Here is a 22,128-nt window from a genome sequence, read left to right on the forward strand (position 1 = left end):
GAGAGAGAGAGAGAAATAATCCCTGTTTTCTACACACCTTTTTGTTAGTAGTATCATAACTATGGGCTGGGGCCAAGCTAATAATAAACAATAATTGTATCCAAAGGTTCCCAAGGAGAGACGAACACTTGGATATGAAGCATTAAAAAGGTTGGAGAGATTACCTATTAGAATCTTGAAAATGGAAAGATGAAAAGTGAGATTTATTAAATACAAAATTTTCATAAAAAAAGTTTTACTAGTTAGTTATGTATTATTATTAACACTAAATGTAAAGTGCGTACTAAAATGAATTTCAGTGGGAGCAAAATTGAAACTTTTCCATTGAGTAGTAGTTAAGACAGCACCTACCAAAATGTATTTTCCTTTTTCAGATTTCAGTGACGGCGGTTGCTCATACTGCCTCAACCCAATTGTAAATCCGTCTTTGAGCTTGTCTGTACAGTAGGAGAGAGTCCCTAATTTTAGCATCTTAATGCAAATCTTTACACCTACAATCACAAAAGAAAATAATTAATTAAAAGTATCTTAATGACTTGATATCATATGTAAAAATTAAGTCTGACTTTCCTTCTTAGTCATAAAAGCCGTTTTATAGCAATAGCCTTGGATTCGCAATTCAAAAGGTCTAAAAAGTTTTAGGGTTCATTAAAAAAAAGGATTAATGTCTTAAATAGCCTTTATTGTGAAAGATTCAATCTAGTCTTTAAAATTAAAAAATATCTAATGTGATATTTATCCATAATGAAATTAATTATAAATAATGACACATTACTAACAAATGACTCTCCAAATAATATATTAATTAATAGATTCAAAATTTAAGTACCACTTTAAAAATTTTTAAAATTTAAAGATCATATTAAATATTTTATTATAATTCAAGAACTGTTTAAGACATTAAACCAAATAGGAAAAGAAGAAATTTTCTGGACACATAATGAGTTAGCAACCAAATTAAAACTTCGCCAACTTGGAGTAAGTGGCTTAGGGCTTCCAGCCCCACCAGCTTCCTTAAGCTTAGACTAGTTATTTAGTTCATACAATAAAACCAATGCAAAAGGAAAAAGGAGCAAGAAGACGTGAGGCATGAAAGAAAGAAAACAGTAGACACCGTTTAAGGCTAATATTACAGTGCAGTATCAGTGGCAATTCGTTTAGTAAAATGATGGTCATCAGATTCAGAATAACAAAAAAGAAAGACTGTGAGCAACCTTGGTTGCTATTTTACCTCAGCCATGTTTTGTTCAGGGGAATAATTTGGTGTGCTGCAATTGGCACCCTGAGCACCATTGTACTGAAGAACTCTCATTGTTCCCAAATTAAAGATATTAGTTAGGTTTGTGATTCAAGAATATAAGCATATAAAACACCAATTCTAAGATAATAAGGTACTGACCTTGTTTCCATAAACAGGACCTCCAGCAAAAAGTTGAAAACATGCAACATTTACCTCACCTCTGCACTAGGAAGAGTGCAGAAGTACCCTCACGAATTCGATATCAGAAACACTATATGCCTAATTGACAAAAAACAGACTATTATACCAGATGTTCAATAAGGTAACTTCAAGCAAGAAAGGTAAAGTTTCAAGAAGATTTCTAGTTGGAAGTATGAATGGGAACCATGAATAAGATAAAACACATAACCCAAAACCTACAAGCAACAACCAAAATTATCTTCCTCCCCTATCACAACAAATTGTCACTTATAGAGTAAAACAACATCAACTACAGCAAAACTGTCTTACCTAGATAAAATACTTGTGCGTTATCTACACAAACTGAAAACTTAATCTAAATAAAATTCAACACACAGCAAATTGATCAAACAAGTCTTGATTTAACCTAAATAATGGTCTTATACGACTTCTGTGTTGGAAGCTGGTGTCTATACGGAGCACATTCCCTAAAATTAATTGCATAAACAAATGGAACTTGACCAGGCATAAGTAGGCCCACATGGGACCCATATCCATTGGTAGTTGAAATCCACAACTGTAGAATTGTGACGTGGTTCCATTTCTAGACAGTTGAAGTTAATACTACATCAGACAATAAGAATTACCAAGTAGCAACGAACACTAATCCCTTCTAACCGAATATACAGACCAAAACCAATCAAATTTGGTTAATTCGATTTCAATTTAAATCAGTTTATTTAATTAGTTTAGTCGACTTTCGGTGTCCAAAATTATTAAATGTTATATATTAAAATATTTTATATAAACATTTTTAAAGATAATACCCACCAGAAAATCCTAATACCCAAAAATACACTAACCCTCGAATGTTTTTCTCTCATCTCTCCACGGTCTCTGCCTTTCTAGTTTCTATTTCTTCTCCTCTCATGACAACCACCATCCTACCACCTCACCACCACCAGCAGAGTCACCAGACTCGCCAACTCTTGTCCTCGTTGAGTCCCCACTAACCAAGGTGACCTGCACCTTTCTTTTTCTTCTTTCTCTCGCCAAGTGCAACCAATTTGGTCCAGCCTTCTTCACCTCTAGATCCATGAGCCACCTCTTTGACTGCAACATTGATGCTGCACGACCAGCCACAAGTAACAGTAAGTCAGTCATATGCCACCATCTGTCTGTGACTTGTGAAAGGGAGACTATTTCTAATTGGAGAAAAAATATAGAAAATAAAATAATGATAATGCTGAAATTCATGTTTCGTTGTTGAAAGTTGGTTGTTGAGTTTCTTTTTTGTTTTTCTTAATTAAAAGGGATTATGTTCATTTCTGGACATTCATGTGTTATGCACATATGAATTAAAATGGCTTTGTTAGCTTTCTGTGCTTTCCTCTTTAGTGTTGGAGCTGTTACTGTAATCCTTCTTATCTACAAAGGCATTAGCTTGTTGAAAAATTGATCGACTTTCATTGAGTTTTACTTTTATCATAACGTGTAGATCAATGGACTTACCGTTAGACATGAAATGAAAAGAGTCATCACCAATTTTTTTTGACTAAGTGTGATACATCACCTTATTGAAGTTGATCTACAAAACAGTTATTAGATTCGGAAGTTAATTGTGCATGAGAAAGTTTATAACACTCTCAAAACACTCATCTAAAGGATGATACTAGTTTGATTTCGAATTATTCAAGCTTTGCTCATTTTTATAATTTATCAAATAATTTAATAATGAATTATTGATTTTTATTTTGTTTTTAGGAAAATTTTTTTTTAAACAACATCATCATTTTTCTTTTACCTTTTTTCTAAAAAAAAAAATGACAGAAATAATCTTCCTCTTTAAAAAAAAACCAAAAAGAAAAAAAAACAAAATAAAAAGGGTTAGAATAAAATAAAATAAATCCAAATCAAAAAATAAAATAAAATAAAATAGAAAAAAAAATGCGATCGGGTCGGATTATGACGTGGGTTGGTGTGAAGCTCTTTGAGTCAATGCGTGGATCTTGGCTTACTAAAATAACGTCGTGTAGAGGCGATATATAAGGCACCCTGCAACGTTTTTTCTCAGAAATCTCAGAATTTCTCCCTCTCTCTCTCTAACCCAAAAAACCTCTGACCTTTTCTCTAAAAAACCCACTGGCAAATTCAACCGGAAACTAAAAATCTCATCATTTTTTGGGAATGTGGCCAAAAAATTCAACTAAAAATTGAAAAATCCATCGATTTCTGAAAAACATGTTGAATTCTTAAAATCTCATCAAAAACTTCAACTTTCGTCGAAAAATTTAATGTTATTCAGAAAACCTAAAAAAACCCAAATTTTTTTTTAAAAAATCCAAAAAAATTTAAAAGAATTCCTAGAGCATCATAAACCCTCCCTGAACCTCTTACAACTTTAAAATCACCTCTAGAAACCTAAAATCCCATCAAAACTTTGAATTAAATCTAAAATCCCAATTTTCGAATCTCAGAAACCTTTATTGCCAAACTTTTCTAAGAATTTTCCCCAAAAATTTTCTCTATGTTTTTTTTGTGTTCTCTATGTTCTTGCTTTGTATAATAGATCAAATTTATAGACAGTCTATTATCAATTCAAAAAACGGACAGAATTAATCTCAGGCTTGATTTTAGGTCCAAAATTTCAACAGTCATATTAATTTGATTCTGTGTTGACCAAGAGGATTCTGATCCTGATTTTCTTGTGCAAGTGAAATAAAAAAGGAAATAGGAGAAAAAACAAAAGGAAAAGAAAAAAAATAATAATAATAAGTTATCCCTTTGGGCCCAAATGGTCCTAATTGGGCTTGAACATTGATGGGCCCAATTGGACTTGGATCTCAATAGGTCCAATCGAGCCCGAACCTAATGTGGACCTAATCAAGCCTAGACTTCAAATGGGCCTAGACATAAATGGGTGTCTACAGTTGTCCCTTTTTGTATATCTTTGTTAGACAAAGATAATAATAATAATAATAATAATAATAATAATAATAATAATAATAATAATAATAATAATAATAATAATAATAAGTTATCTTTTTGGGCCCAAATGGTCCTAATTGGGCCTGAACATTGATGGGCCCAATTGGACTTGGATCTCAATGGGTCCAATCGAGCCCGAACCTAATGTGGACCTAATCAGGCTTGAACTTAAAATGGGCCCAAACATAAATGGGTGTCTACAGCTGTCCCTCTTTGTATATCTTTGTTAGACAAATATGATGTAAAGACTTAGACACCCATTCTATTCAAGTCAAACTAACGAGTAAAATTGATCAAGGTGAACTTCGAGTCAAAAGTAGAATAATCTAACCTGAGCCGATGTTGAATGATTGGGACAGTGCTGTAAGTCAAAATATGATCTTATTGAAGTCGAACTCAAATAAATGACTGGAACACCTGTAGCTTGAAAGTAACTTGGATCGGGTCGAGGTCGAAAATAAATGATTAGACTGATGTCGCAGGTCTAAAGATGATCTGATATGAGTCGAGATCAAATGACTTGGACGATGCCGCAAGTAAAAAATGAAACGACCAGGATCGAGTCGAGGTTGAAAATAAATGATCGGACTAGTGTTATGAGTCTAAATATGATCTGACATGAGTTAAGATCGGGTGATTGGGATAATGTCATAAGTCAAAATGAAATGACCAAGATCGAGTCGAGGTTGAAGATAAATGATCGGACTAGTGTCATGAGTCTAAATATGATCTGACATGAGTTGAGATCAGGTGATTGAGATAATGTCACAAGTCAAAATAAAATGACCAAGATCGAGTCAAGGTTGAAGATAAATGATCGGACTAGTGTCATGAGTCTAAATATAATCTGACATGAGTCGAGAATGGGTGACTGGGATAATGTCGTAAGTCAAAATGAAATGATCAAAATCGAGTCGAGGTCGAAGATAAATGATCAAATTGATGTCACGTGTCTAAATATGATCTGACCTGAGTCGAGATCGAATGATTGGGATAATGTCGTAAGTAAAAATAAAATGACTAAGACTGAATTGAAGCCAAAGATAAATGATCAGACCGACATTACGGGTCTAAATATAATCTGACCTGAGTTAAGATCAAATAAGTGGATAGTGCAAGTATATGTCTTATGCAAATGAAACATCAATGTGGTACTAAGGCTTCTGCGTTCTCATTTCTACACACATTTAACAAAGAAACCATCGATCTTTATCCTGAATGTTTATCTTCACTATACATTTTAGCGAAGAAATTCCCCTTTATATTTGGTAAATAAGCTATTTTTCATCAACCTGGAGGTGTATTTTTGGCAAAGGAACCAACTTTTATCAACCTGAAGGCATGCAAAGAAACCAGCTTTCATGTTTTTGGCAAATGAACATTTTCATCCACCTATCTATTTACCCCAAAGAAAGCCATAGAAGTTAATTTCCTCTTCTTCCTCTCATTTTTTAGCCAATCTTTAACCTATATCCATTTTAATCCTTCAAAGTAGCGCATACTTCTTATGATTTTGTTCAATTATTAATCATTATCCTAATTTCCAAGTATGAGGTTGCAAGTTATATATTTCTCCCATTTATGGCAAGATACAAAGAGGAAAAGTAATGTATAAAATTAAGAGAATAATAAAATGACCTTCATTTATTTGGATAATCAATTACAAATGATGGTGTGAAGGAAAATGAATGCATAGGAGCAGTTATTTTGGGGTAGTGGTGCCCCAAGATAAATGATTAAATAATCATGACAATAAATCTCGAATCCTTTTCAAAAGTTCAATTAAAACTTAATGCCCCAACACTTTAAAGCTTTTCGGGATTTACTGTCCCTGATATGCCTTCCCAAGTAGTGCCAATTGAAGTTGCCTTTTAGAGTTTTAATCCGAACTTTTTTGGATCCAAGTTGCTCTTTCAGGTTTTTGACTTGAATTTTTTTATCTATTTTTTTAGTCCAAACCGCCATTTCAAGTTTTCAATTTGAACTTTCTCTTTTTTTATTTTTATTTTTTTGGGATTAAGCAAAATACTTCTTTATTGCATTAGAATTGACAGGACCAAAAAATTTATTTTCATCCATTTCTAACAAGATTAAGGCTCTTTTCGAAAAAACTTTTTTCACCACATATGGCTCTTCCTAATTCGGGGTCCATTTTTCTTTGTTATCATGCTAACTTGGAAGAATTCTTTTCAACACCAACTATCATTCTCGAAACTGTATCATGAGCTTTCATTATTCTCCTTTGGTACAATTGGCCATGGCATAGTGCCGTCAGTCTCTTCTTCTCAATAAAGTTTAATTGCTCATAGCATTCCTGAATCTATTCAACTTTTTCTAATCCCACATTCCTTCAGACCTTTAGAGATGAGATTTCTATCTTTACTGGTAACATAGCTTCTATCTCATAAACCAAAAAAAAAAGAGTTGCCCTATTAGAGGTGCACACAGAAGTTTAATATGCATGTAAAGCAAAAGGTAATTTCTCATGTCAGTCCTTGTATGTTTCAATCGTTTTCTCCAAAATTTGTTTGATGTTTGTGTTCGCAGCCTCCATTGCCCCATTCATTTTTGGGTGATATGGAGTCGAATTATGGTGATTGATCTTAAACTAGACACATACTTCTTGCATCATCTTGCTATTCAAATTCTTTGCATTATCTGAGATAATTTTTTTTGAAAGTCCATATCTGTAGATAATTTCCCTTTTGATGAATTTACAGACCACAGATTTAGTCACGGTTGTAAAAGAGTCAGCTTCAACCCATTTAGTAAAGTAATTAATTATTACAAAAATGAATCTATTTTCATTTAAAGCCTTTGGTGTGATAGGCCCAATGACATCCATCCCTCACATAGAAAATGACCAAGGCGATGCTATGACATAAAAAACACTAGGCAGAACATGAATTTTGCCATAATAAATTTAGCATTTATGATATTTTTGAGGATAATCGATGCAATCTTTTTCCATTGTCAACCAATATTATCTAGCTCGCATGACCTATCTTACCATTATATGCTTGTTTGCATGTGCTCCACATACACCATTGTGCACCTCTTCAATAATTTTTTTAGCTTTAGATACACTCACACAAATTAATAACACTTGGTCCTTGCCTTTTTTATACAAAGTTTCTCCATCTAGAAATAATCCCATGGCCAATCTTCGTAAAACTCTCTTGTCATTTTCTGTTGCTTGATCCGGGTACTATTAATTTTTTAAATATTACATGATATCATGGTACCATGGGTGGCCATCTTTCTTTTCTTCTAAGTTGGCATAATGTACTAACATGTCTTTGATATCCAACTTGATAGGTTGAATCTCTACAGTATCATCAATTTGTACCATTACAGTAAGGTAGTCAAGGCATCTGCAATCTGATTTTTTTTTTAGGTAAATGTTCAAATCGAATTGTTTTAAATCATTTACATAGCTCTAAAATGTATTTATGATAAGAGATGAGTTTGGAATCCTTTGTTTCCCATTCACATTTCAATTGATAAATGACGAAAGCTGAATCCCCAAACACCTTTAATGTTTTGATTTTCTTGTCCAAAGCAGCATGCAATCCCATGACACAAGCCTCATATTTAGCTACATTATTGGTGCAGTTAAAATTCAATTTTGCTATAACAAGATAGTAGTGCTCCGTTGAAGATATCAAAACTATTCCAATCCCGTGCCCCATGGCATTAGTAGCCCAATCGAAATACATCTACCATGTTTTTACATCTTCATCTTCTTTCAATTCTAAGATGGCCATTAGTTTTTCATCTAAAAAATCAAGCTTCATGAGCTTATAAACATCAGTGACCTTATCTGCCAAAAATTCAGTAATGACACTTTTTTTTATTGCTTTTTGACTTACATATACTATGTCATACTCTGAAAGCATCACTTATCATTTTACGATTTTTCATGATAGTGAAAGTTTTTCGAAGATGTATTTGATGTGATCCAGTTTAGCTATTAGCAAAGTTGTATGATATAGCATGTGCTACTTGAGTCTCTTAGTTGTCCAAGTCAAAGCACAATACATTTTCTCTATTGATGAATACTTGGACTCGTATTCTATGAATTTCTTGTTCAAGTAATAAATAACTTTTTCTTTCTTACTGGATTCATCTTGTTGGCCTAGCACACATCTTATTGAGCCTTTTTGTACCATTAAATATAGAATCAATGGTTTTCTTGGAATAAGGGGTGCTAATATTAGAGGGTTTGACAAGTATCGCTTGATCTTATAAAAAATTTCTTGACATTGTTCATTCAATTCCTTAGGATTATTTTTTCGAAGGAGTTTGAAAATGGGGTCACATTTAAGAGTGAGTTGAGAAATGAACTGGGATATATAATTCAATCAACCCAAGAAGCCTCAAACCTTTTTTTGTGTGCTTGGTAGGGATAAATTCTAAATAACTCGTATTTTTTTTAGATCCACTTCTATCCCTCTTTCACTGACTATAAACCCTAGTAACTTTTCGGATCTAGCTTTAAATGTACATTTAGCTTAATTCAATTTGAATTGAAACTTTTTCAACCTCTCAAATAATTTTTTGAAGTTGGCTACATGATTTTCTCTCTTTTTAAATTTTATAATCATGTCATCGACGTACACCTCAATCTTCTTATGCATCATATTATAAAAAAGCATTACCATGGCCCTCTGATAAATTGTCCTAATATTTTTTAGTCCAAAAGACATAACCTTGTAACAAAATGTTTCCCACATGGTGATGAAAGTGGTATTTTCCATATCCTTCGGAGCCATCTTTATCTGATTATAGCTAAATAATCCATCCATGAAAGAGAATACTAAATGTCGGACTGTATTATCCACCAAAGTATCAATGTGAGATAGAAAAAAATTATCTTTAGGGTTAGCTTTGTTTAGATCTCTATAATCGACACATATCTATACCTTTTCATTTTTTTTAGGGACAGGTACTATATTAGTCACCTATTCGGGATATTTAGCCACTTGCAAGAAGCCGACATCAAATTGCTTTTTAACTTTCTCTTTGATTTTCAATAGCATCTCTGTTTTCATTCTTCTTAACTCTTGTCACATCGATTTGTATTTTGGCTTTAATGGCAGCCTATGCTCCACTATTTTAATGTTGAGTGCATGCATATCCTGGTAGGATCAGACAAATACATCCACAAACTCCTGAAGCAAATCTTCTAACCGCTACCAGTCAACAACTGAGAGTAAAGCACCAATCTTGAATTCTTTTTTATTTTCGACATCACTCAAATTGACCAGTTCAACCACCTCTTAATAAGGCTTAATGGATTTATCTTTCTATTCAACTAGTCTTATTAAATCTAGGAGTAAAGTACATTCATCTGAATCTTTTTCAGTATCAAATTCATCAGTGTTAATTAAATTTTTAAAGTTAAACCCCAGATCATTGTCATGATTACGTTTGCATTCATTTGGGGACTTAAAAGTTGATATAATAAAAAATATTGGTAAAAAAAATTGATGGTGAAATGAATAGAATGGAAGAAATGAACAAAATGCATGCTCTTATGAAAAATAAAAAGTCCAAACATAAGATTTCATTCCAATGCTTTCGGGTATAAATAATTATGAGAAGTGATTATATTGAAAGAAAATAAAAAATAATAGGCATTTGGATGACCCTTCAATTCTGTAATTCATATCCTGACAAGCAAGGGTAAACCATGGCTTCCTCATTTTGGCTTCCATCATCCACCATGTGAATGGATAACTTGGCAAAAGCTTCTTCCCACTTCGATTTCTTTTTTATGTCCTCTTCAACTTTTGAAAGCATGTATCCTCAAGGAATGAAAATCTCATTTAAGTAAGAAACAACTGTCAGCTCATTCCTTGCCCTTTTGCTAAGGCTTAGTACTTTCTCTATCTCATAACCCAATTATGCTCTGCCACTATTGTCTTCAAGTTTTGGGAATTCTTTCATCCCTTAAAGGTTTTTGCCTAGATCAAAGCCAATACTCTAACTTTTCTTAATCATCTGATTAATCATAATCTGACTGAATTTAAAAAACCTTCACCCACTGCATTAACAGGTTCAAAAGATCTATATGAGCACTCCAATAATTTTTTTACTGTTTTTACATATGAGACATTTATGGGTTGGGTTATCAGCAAATATTTCTCCTCGACCACAATTACCAATTGTCCTTCTATATTGAATTTGATCTTTTAATGTAATGAAGAAGGGATGACACTTATCTTATGGATCCATGGTCTTTCCAATAAGTAGTTGTCTGATAAAGAAATATCCATAACTTGAAATTTTATATTGAAAACACATAGACCAATTTGTAAGGGTTACTCAACATTTCTCAATACTTCTTGCCTAGTCCTATTAAATGCTCGGACTATCATTTGACTATCTTGGATATGAGACATATCAAAAAGTAAATTTGCCAAAATGGACATAAGCATAACATTAATGGCTGCCCATTATCAACAAGGACTTTGGCTACTATATGACCTTTACATTTAATAGTGATATGCAATGCCTTGGTGTTTCTTCTACCTTTCGGTGGAATCTCATCATCACTAAAAAAGATATGATGTGGCACCATTAGATTATTTGTCAATGATTCACATACTCCACAAAAATATTATGAGCCATATAAGTCTGATTCAATACCTTTAACAAAGCATTACGATGCAGTTTAGAGTTCAAGAAAAGTGATAATAAAAAAATTTTGATTGACATCTTATTCAATTGTTCCACCACAGAGTATTCACTGTGTTTGATTAGCTTAAAAAACTTACAGGCCTCTTTTTCAGGTCCAAATTTTAAAGTATCATTATCTAAGATCTTCGATTCAGTTTGTTTCTTCTTTTCTTTTCTTGCTTTATTCAAAGTCTCTAAAATATAACATCTTTCACTTTTAGTTATGCCTCTTATTCTTTTTATATTGGCAGTTTTAGCTTTTGGCCTTTGTTGCTCTTAAGTAATCATCATATCTCCAAGGTACTACTTTATTATCTTTATAAAAAAATGGGTGAAAAATTTTAAAAGTTACTGATTTAGGAATAAACTTGTTCTTCGTTGATTACGGCTTCTTCTTACAACGTATAGTGATCGATTTTGACACCCACTTATCTATCATAACCACCCTAATGTTTTCTAAGGCTCATACTTCTTCATATAACTCTATCTGATAAAAGTCTATTAATTTTTACACCTCTTGGTGAAATTGTTTTCATTTTTCAATGGAATGCCTTGAAGCTCCACTGTGATACTTACACATTTGATTGAGGATGCATTCTCTTATGTAAGTGCATGAAATCATTGGTTGTATTAACCCTACTTTATATAAAGCATCAGAGAGTTGATTGAATGGCATCTTAATCTTTTTTACCCTTTTTTTACATGCTTTTTATCTTCGTCCAGAATATTGAACCCTTTTTTAAGTGCTAAGCTCTCATTGGTATCGAAACTTATCAGCCATTTTTTAATCAAATGATGCACTTTTTATTTTAGAGAAAGGTAATTTTTAGTAAAATGACCCACTACGCCATAATGGTAGTCGCAATAGGTAGTAGTGTCATACCATTTGAGATAGAGAGGTTTAGGCTATTTGGTAGAGACAAAAGCGATTAGATGGTTCTTATAGAGCTCTTGATATAACTCTATGTAGCTTATGGGTATAGGATCAAATGTGAGCCTTTCTCTAATTCGGGGCTCTCTGGTATTACTTGTGGCACTGACTGGGTGAGCAAAAGATCTTAGTGAAAATGGATAAGATGGTCGAGTGGTTGATTAGTAGGGAGTTGCAAAAGTATGATTTACCGTGTAATGGTATGTAGGGTAGGTAGGTCGAGAGTAACTTTTGAATTATTGCCCCTCAATACTCACAGCCTGAGTCTCACTTTTTTTCTTCTTAGGTGTTCTTTTAAAAGACTCACATCCTTCAAGCTTACTATTCTTGATGACATTTTCAATGATCTTTCTTGAAATCACTATATCAATAAAATTTTTAGTCATATTTTCAATCATCTTCTCATAATAAGGCGATTTTAGAATACTCACAAATAGCACAGTGATTTTTTTCTGTGTTAGAGGGGTTGTACCTTGGCAACCATATCCCACCACCTTTGAGCATATTGCTTGAAAGACTCAGACGTTTTTTTTTAATGGCTTGTAAAGAACAACGATCAGGAGCCATGTCAATAATGTGACGGTATTGATTAATAAAAAATTTGGTCAGATCTTTCTATATCTTGATCGAGTCCTATCTAATTGGATGTACTATCTTACCATATATCCAGTCAAACTGTCTTGAAATACATGCATAAATAGCTTATCATTACTGGCATGTGCCATAATTTTATGACAGTACATAGTGATATGCGTGATAAGACACTTGGTACCATCATATTTCTCAAACTCTGGTACTTTAAATTTTGATAGCGTCACCACATCTGGTACTAGGCAGAGTCCTACTGCATTCATAGATCAATAGAAATCTATTCTTTTTACAGCCTTTAATCTTTTTTTAAACTTGTTCATAACCTGATTAGTTTTAAAATTTTTCAAAGGCATAGCTGCTTGTGACTTTTCTTTCTCTTTTACTTCATCTACAGTAGGGAGTTGAATAGGCTTAGTTACTTTTTAGCAAAGACAAGATTATTATAACTTTAGACATCCTCATGACCTAGCTTATAACTTGGTGCATAGGTTATTCCTGGGTAGGTGTATTTTGGAAAAACTACCTGTTGAGGTTGAAAGAATGGTGCGATTGGATTTTGTGGTAGGTCGAAGCCTGAAAGATATGTCGAATTAGTAGCCTCTTGTGAAGTGTCTTCTTCCGTTAATTTTTTTCTATTTATCTTTTTCAGGGCCTCTAGAATTTGGCTCAGCTTTTTTTTAATGCCTCTTGGGCTTTTTCTATCTTTTCAAAATGACTAGCATTGTCATGTTCCATCATTCTAGCTCGAGTCTGAATATTGTATTGATGTGTAGTTATTATTGCACCTTAGTACCATAATTAAAGATTCAATGATAATGTAATGATAATGAATGCATGAGTGAATGTAATGTAAATGCATGGAAATGAAAAGAAAATATTTGCCCCTTAAAAGAAATCCAACAAAAAAATTTTTTCATTTATTCCTCATGATTCTATTTTACATCAAACCCAATACTGTTTCTCTATAGAAACGTCTAACTTGCTTATACATGTCATTAGCTTTTTCAATGAAGTTCAACCATGCTCCCCTGCTGATGTAATCAAAGCTCTCAGTGCCTCAGCCTTTTCTGTCATTTCGTCTGCTTGGATCATAACCTTGCCTATCTGAGTAATGAAGTGTTTTATGTATCTCTGTCTTTCTAACCCTTCTCTTTTGTTGCACCACACCTAATAAGATAATTTTCTATGCCTTTCTATAAGGAACCTGACATAATTTTTTTATTTCTCAACTTTGATGTCAGAATCAGAATGTGGTCTGAAAGCCATTGGTTCTCCTGTTCGACCTCTATGAAAGCATTTTCTATATGGTCACGCTCTTCTTTCAACTCTTCATTTTCATGAACCAACTTTGTATTGTTTATTTCTTTGACTTGTACCTATATGTGCAACCTCTTATGCTCCTGTTGTAACTCCTTCAGCTCTTTTAGGGCATCATCCCATTCTCTAACAACTTTCTGAGCCTTGCTATATTCTTTGGAAATTTTATGGACATGGATTTCTAGTTTTTCTACTTTATTTTGCCATTGGCCCTGAGCTTACTCTTTTGGGCTTTTTTCAAGCTTTAATCATGTTATCAATCTTTTGAAAAGTTTCGGGCTCCCCATATGAGCAATCAAACTGATCGAGCTTGCAGATCATAGGAATAAACTATTCAGCTCCATGTTACCTTCTTATCATTAATGGGGCATAACTTGTTAACCCCCATAGGCCTAAAAATGGGAACCCTGTCTCATCTCCACATTGATATAACATAAGTTCCCTGTCCAACCATGGAGCTAACCATTTTACCTAACTAGCTGTGAACCCTTGTAGCAGACATTTCCATTTTTTTTGAGTTTTTGCCTCTGACCAAGAACTCTGACAAAATTTCCTAATCAAACTCTGAGTGTAGAAATAAAGTTTGGTAAAAGCATTTTTCTTACATTTAAAATGGCTTTTCATCCATACATACAATAAAGGTAAGCAGCCCATGAAACATGTTTTATCCATGTACCTATAAAAATTTAAAGATCTGATAGTTTCTGTCAAGATAACTGGTGAAAAATTACAACCTCTTTCAACCTGCTTAAAATAGATCCACCATTTTTATCTCAATATGTCCCAAGACCTTGAGAAAAATGACGAACCCATATATGGCTAGAGCAAATGCATTCATTCCCTGATCATCATTTGGATGCTTAATAATGAAATCCCAGAAAATCTCTCATGGAATACCCTTATGATCTATTTTCTCTCGAATGTATGAATCTATAGTCTCATTTCCCACTCCTAGCATCTGGCCTAGCTTTTTATGACTTTCTAATTTATGTTTCTTCATGTATATTCTATCAGGATACAATAGATGCATACTCACCAAAGTTGAGTATTCCTTAATTATTGGCACTAGATCAACCTCATTAAAGATGAAACATCAGTAGGAAGGATCCCAAAACTATACATTACTCTGATAAGTAAGTAGTCAACCTCTACTGACAAAAGATATGCAATATATCCAAACTTTTCACAAAAAGCCTCATGCCTTGAAGGGGTCATACCATTCCATATGTTTGATAAGCTTTTCAAGTCATTATGTTTGAAGAGTAGGCAGACTTCTCCTGATAGTGTAGAGACGTGACCAGGTGGCAAACAATCTCCTTCTTCTAGCTGCCTCTTTTCTGATTCCATTCTCACTTTTATGGGAGAGTCACATTTGGACAGCATATATGATGCGCAAACCTGACGTTTTATGGAATCCATGAAGACTTTTATTAAAATAATTTTAGGGCAAGAATACTATGCAATCTATGAACATGTTTATGAATGTGTGCAAAAAAAAATAAAAAAAGATAAAGAAATTAGTTAGTCATTTCAATGAAACATAGAGAAAATATAACAGTTAAAATAACAATATGACCTAAAATTTTGAATCATCTACAGAAGGTGAAAAAATAAGGCTCTATCTATGGTTGGACTTCTAAAGTCAACTATATGTGGTTTGGGTCATTTCTAAAAGGTTCTTAAATTGTTCCCTATATCATGATCTATTACAGACTAGTAAGGTACCCCAATCCTCACCCATCATAGGCTTTAAGTGGAAAATGTTCAATTTGAGTTAGAGTATTTCGCAAGCTAATGCGGAGACATGAAATCTCACGAGGGCATAGGTACTTCAGTCCCTCCTAAAGATAGAGCCCGAGTGGAGGGCTTATGTTATGTACATGCAAATGAATGACATATATAATAAGCAGATATTTAAGCAAATATAATTAATGAATAATAGGGTAGACAAATAAACAATAATAAAGCAGATATAAGCAATGAAAAAAGGTAATTTCAAATTTGTTAGACAATGCCTGAATGATAAAAAATTCTTTACTGGCTTGACTCTCTAATATATCCTTGGTGGAGTCGTCAAACTGTCATAACGTGTAGATCTATAAACCTACCGTTAGACTAAAAATAAAAGGTGTCGCCACCAATCTTTTTTGGCTATATGTGATTGGCCACCTGATTGAAGCTAATCTGTAAAATAAAGATTAGGTTCGGAAGTCGATTGCACATGAAAAAAGTTGTAGCACCCCCAAAACGCTCATCAAATAGATGATACCAATTTGATTTCGAATTATCCAAGCCTTGCTTATTTTTATAATTTATCAAATAATTTAATAATGAATTATTGATTTTTTTTGTTATTAGAAAAAAAAAAATTTTAAACAGCATCATCATTTTTTCTTTTACCTTTTTTCTAAAAAAAATAATAGAAATAATCTTCATCTTTTTAAAAATAAAAAATAAAACTAGAAAGAAAAAAATAAATAAAGGTTAAAATAAAATAAAATAAATCAAAATCAAAAAATAAAATAAAATAGAAAAAGAAAAAGAAAAACTTGTGATTAGATCGGGTTAGGACGCGGGTGTTCGGGTCGACGCACAAATCTTGGCTTACCAAAACAACGTCGTGTAAAGGCAGTATATAAGGCACCATTTAACATTTTTTTTCAAAAATCCCAAAGCCTCTCTCTCTCTAACCCAAAAAACATCTGACCTCTATCTAGAAAACCCACCTATAAATTCAACCGAAAACTAAAAATCTCATCAAATTATGGGAATCTCACCTAAAAATTCAACCAGAAACTGAAAAACCCACCAATTTTTGAAAAACAAACTAGATTCTGAAAATCTCGTCGGAAACTTCAACCTTCGTCAAAAAATTTCACCGAAAAATTCAATGTTCTTCATAAAACCCAAAAAAATTCAAAAAAAATCCAAAAAAAATTCCTAGATTATCCTAAACCCTCCCTGAACCTCTTACAACTTTAAAATCACTTTCAAAAACCTAAAATCCCACAAAAACTTTGAATCAAATCCAAAATCCCAATTTTTGAATCCCAAAAACCCTTACTACTAAACTTTTCTCAGAATTTTCCCCAACAATTTTCTCTGTGTTTTTTTTTTGTGTTCTTTGTGTTCTTGCTCTGTAGAATAGGTCTAATTTATAAACAACCTATGATCAATTCAAGAAACGGACAGAATCAATCCCAGGCTTGATTTCTGGGATTGCATTCTGTCCAGACAAGATTTTAGGTCCAAAATTTTAATAGTCATATTAATTTAATTCTATGTTGACCAAGAGGATTCTAATCCTGATTTTCTCGTGCAGGTGGAATCAAAAAGGAAATAGGAGAAAAAAACAAAAGAAAAAGAAAAATAATAATAATAAAAAAAAAAAAGCTATCCCTTTAAGCCCAAATGGCTTAACTAGGCCCGAACACTGATGGACCTAATTTGACCTGGATCTCAATGGGACCAATTGGGCCCGAACCTCATGTGAGCCCAATCGGGCCTGAACTTCAAATGGGCCTGGATACAAATGAGTGTATACAACTTTGATTTTCTAGAAATTGTTGAAAATTGATAAAAAAATGCTGAAAATAATAAAAATTGATCAAAACTGACTAAATCAACTGGTGTAGTTCTGTTTTGGTTATTTTTAATTAGTTCGATTAGTTTTTTCAGTGAATTTGATTAGTCTGGTTTTTGAATTTTCAAGACCAAGCCGACTAAATGCTCATCCCTATACCATTTAATAATCAATAATCTTCACAGTGTGATCAGCACTACAAGTAACAAAACCACGTAAATATCTAAAACAGGCAAGCCACTAACTCTGGTGAAGAAAACAAAAACATTCACAAAGTACAACTTACTGGGTTGAAGCAAGTGTACTTCCATCAGGACTAAATGCTGCTGCAATCTTTGACCTTGGAGGACGCACCAGAAGACAATACTTGCCTGGTAAATGCTGCAAAGACTCTTCCTCAGACTTGTAAAGGAAAATATAGTAACAAAATGATTTTCAATAGCTCATCTGGATAAAATAAAACAGAAAACTGATTTTCAGAAAGACATGCTACCCTCTAACAAGATATGAAAAATAAAAATAAAACAAGCACAATTGAAGAGTTAAAATACCATGACACAAGGCCACGTCTGGCATCTCTAATGGGTTCACTATTCGGTGCAGATGAGGGATCAGCATTCTGTTTAGGTGCTTCTCTCCACTGCTCTTTTGGCACATATTTTGTTCTGGGAGTGACTTCTCTCTTCCCCAACAGATGTAGGACATTTTTACTGCTGAAAAGGAAAAAAGTGAAATAAAACTGAATTGTAAGAAAGATAATCAAATAAACAACAACCTAAAATACTAATAAGCTTCATGATTACAGTTGTGAGGTTCAAAAAACCCAGTCTTAAGTTCTCAACAAACCATAGTTCCATGAAGACAATATTCGAAAACAAGAATTCAGCTTAGCAACATCCACATAAAATTAAAAGAGATGAAATGTGACAAGTGAAAAATGTAGATAAATTAAAGAATTTCCAAACGTGACACTAACTTCAAATTCCGATTCGATGACACTTGATTATCAACTTCAAACAAAGGTTACCCTATCAGCTGAGCACTGTATTTTAAAATACATGAAAAAAAGAATTGAGCATTAAAAAATAAAGTAAACTGATGAGAAAATTATAACATTTCAACAAGAACTTGCTCAATGTAATTAGATTTCACAATCATTTAACAGACTAACAAAACTATTGCTGCTAAACTAATAATAAATCTACAAAACAAATGATGCATAATTAGATCACTTCAAGATTCGGAACAAGTTTCAGCTAAAACCAAAATCTAGAATTCTATAAACTTAAAACATCTAAATCTGCAAAGCGATTCGCTAAATCAACAATTCCGTTTCTTAGTGATCCAAAAACAAAAGAAACGGGAGAAGAAATGAAAAGATAAAGTTTAAAAATCTAAATTCAGTTCAATTCCGACCTGCGAAGGCAACTACTAGAGGATTTAGATTAGAGGGAGGCTTGATCGTGCATTTAGTGTTTAGACATCGGATTGGGACAAGAATTCTCGTTTCTCCGTTTCTCTTTCGAGATTTCGATAGAAACAAGGCAATAATCTCTGTTTTCTTCCGTTCGATGCCTCTGTTATTTCTAGGAAATGGTGAGTTCGAGGGATGTAATTGAGCTCTGCTCGAATCTCGATTCCAGTTGGATGGAATTTTAATTTTTAAGCTCCATATCGATTTGAGGTAGGAATTAAATTATTTCAATTAAATTATTAATTTAATAAAATATATTTAATTGTTATATTTAATTTTATATTTAATTATATGTTTAAACTCAAATTCTAATTATATATATATATCATATAGATATATATATATTTATATAAAATAATAATTTTAATTAAAATATGTTAAATTTTAAAAAAGTGATTAAACTCTCAGTGTAGTTTAATTAAATATTAAAATATTTAAAATCAATTCCTTTAATAAATTAAAATATTTAAATTTAATTTAATAATAATTAAATTAAATTCGAATTTTATGAAAATTGAACTTGAATAACTTAGATTTATACAGTAACAAAACCGAAAATAAAGAAGGAAACAGAAAGCTCAAGACGGAAAAGCGAGAGGTGAAAAAATGAGTCTATCGGAGGTAAAATGTTTGAAATTTCACCTCATTTTTTTCCCTCTATTTCACCGACAATCTTCTTCTCACGTGCAGTGGTTTCCAAAGTCGACCAGTGTCAGCTTCTTATCCGGTCACGCCTCAGCGTTTACATCATAGGCGCATGGTTGATGAAGACCTGTCAGGGATCGGTGGCCTGTCAGACGAACGGGCTTAGTCCGGTCCGGGCCTAATCCTGAGTAAAATTTTTCAACGTCAAGCCCGATTTGGTTCATAAAATTAATTTATTATTAAATAACTATTTTTATTTTATTTTAATTTTAAAATATATTTATAAATAATAAAATATTTTAATAATAAATGTAATTTAAATAAACTTAAAATAACTTAAGTTAAAGGGCGGAATTTTTAACAAAATTTTAAAAATATTAATCAAATTTAACTCAATTCGAATTTATAAATGCAGTTAATCTACCTTATTTTTTTAACAAAAATTACTAATTTTGATAATCTTATCAAACAATAGGATAAATTGAATTAAATATTTATAACAATAAGCAAACATATTTTAAATAAGAAAAATGGTTGCAAAATAAATTATACTTATAAAAAAAATGTTTACTATTTCATGATAAATAAAATACTACAAGAAATAACAAATATAAAAGTGTGAATAAACACTAGATCGGATTAGATTAATTTTTTAAATACCCAAAAATATAAATTAAAATACTCCTAAATATATTAAAAATAAAATACGAATTATAAAAAAAACAAAATGGTTTTTATTTTATGAAGTTTGTATATTAATATTATGTATTTTTTTACAATGACAGGTCATATGAAGCAACCGTTAGGGTCAGTAAATGATCGATTCGATCGGTTCGATTTAAAAAAATCAATAACCGATTTAATCGATTTTCATTTAACAAATAATCGAACTAACTGAATATTATTAAATAACTGATCATAATCAAACCGATCAAAATCAGTTCAGTTCGATCGATTTGATTAAATAATCGATTTATTTTATCATTTTTCTTCATATTATGAATAATTATTTAACCACAAATTCAATTCAATAAAATTCAAATTTTAATATCATTCAAATTAAATTATTAAAGAATTTAATAATTTCAACAATATTTAAAAATAAAAATATTTATCTCAATTTTTTATTTTTAATTATTAAAAAATCGATTAATTCGGTCAGTGCGATTATTAATTTTAAAAATAAAAAATCAACCGAATTAATCAATTTAACTTATTTAAAAAATCGATTATAACTAAAACCGAATAAACCAAACTAATTCAATCGAATTCACTTAGTTTCGATCGATTTAATTGATTCAAACCGACTTTTGCTCATCCCTAACAATTGTGACAAAATATATATATATATATATATATTTATATATATTTACTCAAATTTTAAGTGATTAAAACATAAATTTTATGGTTGAGTGATTAAAATAAAAAAATTCACAAAGACGAGAACTAACCCTGTAATTTACCCCAAAAATAGCTTTAGCAGTAGAGATATGAAATTTGTGAAAGAGGAATACTATGTTTTGATGAAAGAATAATGTAGTATAAGGCTATGGAAAAATATCGAAAAACCCAAAAATTAATCCAAAAATTACAGTATTTGTTTTGGCTGAGGCCAGCTTCTCATATCTTCGATGATGCCAAATCAAGAGGCTCGACACTCGACCTTTCCTTCTACTAAAGTTGAACCCACCATTTTCTGAATTTAAAAACTTATATAAAATTTTATAATTGAAAATTTTGAATTTTTTTATTAAAAATAAATAAATTAAAAATTTTCATTATATAAATTAAATGTATAAAATTTTAAAAAATTAATAAATTTTGATATATTTATTAAATAGATACTTTTAATAAAAATATTGATAAATTTTTTTATCATTAAAAAAAATTCGATTAAATTTAAATTAAAAAAAAAATTTTAATTTTTTTTATATATTATTAATTTTTACATTAAATTTTATTAATTTATCAATTTAAATTTATTATTAAAATTTTTATTTACTATTTTTAATAAAGAACTCCACGATCAAACGTACAAATTTTCAAAAAATTTTAATAAAATTTGATATATTTATTAAATAAATATGTTTAATAAAAATATTGATAAAATTTTTATTATTAAATAAATATTGATCAATTTGAATTATAAATAATATTTTAAATAATTTAATATAACTAAATATCCATTTAGATTTCATCACATTTTTAAAATAATATAATTGAACTTATTGTACTATCAATTAAATCTAAATTTTAATTTCAATAAAATTTATTAAATTTAAAATTTTTTAATTGCAACTATATTAATTTTTTTAATTACAATTACAATAATTTTTATTATTATTTTCACTCTCACTACAGTAAATCTTTATCTCATACCCAAAATTGACCCACCTGAGACCAGAGCCAGCAGGCAGAACATCGTTGGCTCCTGCCTCTCTCCCTATCCCTGTTTCAACGGTATTAACTGACATCTAGCTAAGCCTCGCACACGC

The 22,128-nt window shown here is 31.5% G+C and overlaps 2 protein-coding genes across 2 annotated transcripts; both read right to left on the reverse strand.

The window, feature by feature from the left end:
- Positions 1 to 188: 188 nt before the first annotated feature.
- LOC111283572 (uncharacterized) lies at positions 189 to 22,107 on the reverse strand. Its single transcript, XM_089757845.1, has 8 exons — positions 21,984 to 22,107; positions 19,721 to 19,817; positions 18,931 to 19,181; positions 18,066 to 18,227; positions 17,801 to 17,895; positions 1,400 to 1,519; positions 1,232 to 1,297; positions 189 to 491 (listed from the first exon to the last, which is right to left on the reverse strand). The coding sequence occupies exons 1-5, from the start codon at positions 22,105 to 22,107 to the stop codon at positions 17,831 to 17,833; spliced, it is 699 nt and encodes a 232-aa protein (XP_089613971.1). The 3' UTR covers positions 189 to 491; positions 1,232 to 1,297; positions 1,400 to 1,519; positions 17,801 to 17,830.
- Positions 7,217 to 8,100, reverse strand: LOC149519797 (uncharacterized). Its single transcript, XM_089757844.1, has 4 exons — positions 7,842 to 8,100; positions 7,698 to 7,789; positions 7,419 to 7,616; positions 7,217 to 7,282 (listed from the first exon to the last, which is right to left on the reverse strand). The coding sequence occupies exons 1-4, from the start codon at positions 8,098 to 8,100 to the stop codon at positions 7,217 to 7,219; spliced, it is 615 nt and encodes a 204-aa protein (XP_089613970.1).
- Positions 22,108 to 22,128: the final 21 nt, after the last annotated feature.

The sequence above is a fragment of the Durio zibethinus genome, chromosome 3 (assembly GCF_047325235.1).
Source record: "Durio zibethinus cultivar Kanyao isolate XHJ-2024 chromosome 3, ASM4732523v1, whole genome shotgun sequence".
Taxonomy (NCBI): domain Eukaryota; kingdom Viridiplantae; phylum Streptophyta; class Magnoliopsida; order Malvales; family Malvaceae; genus Durio; species Durio zibethinus.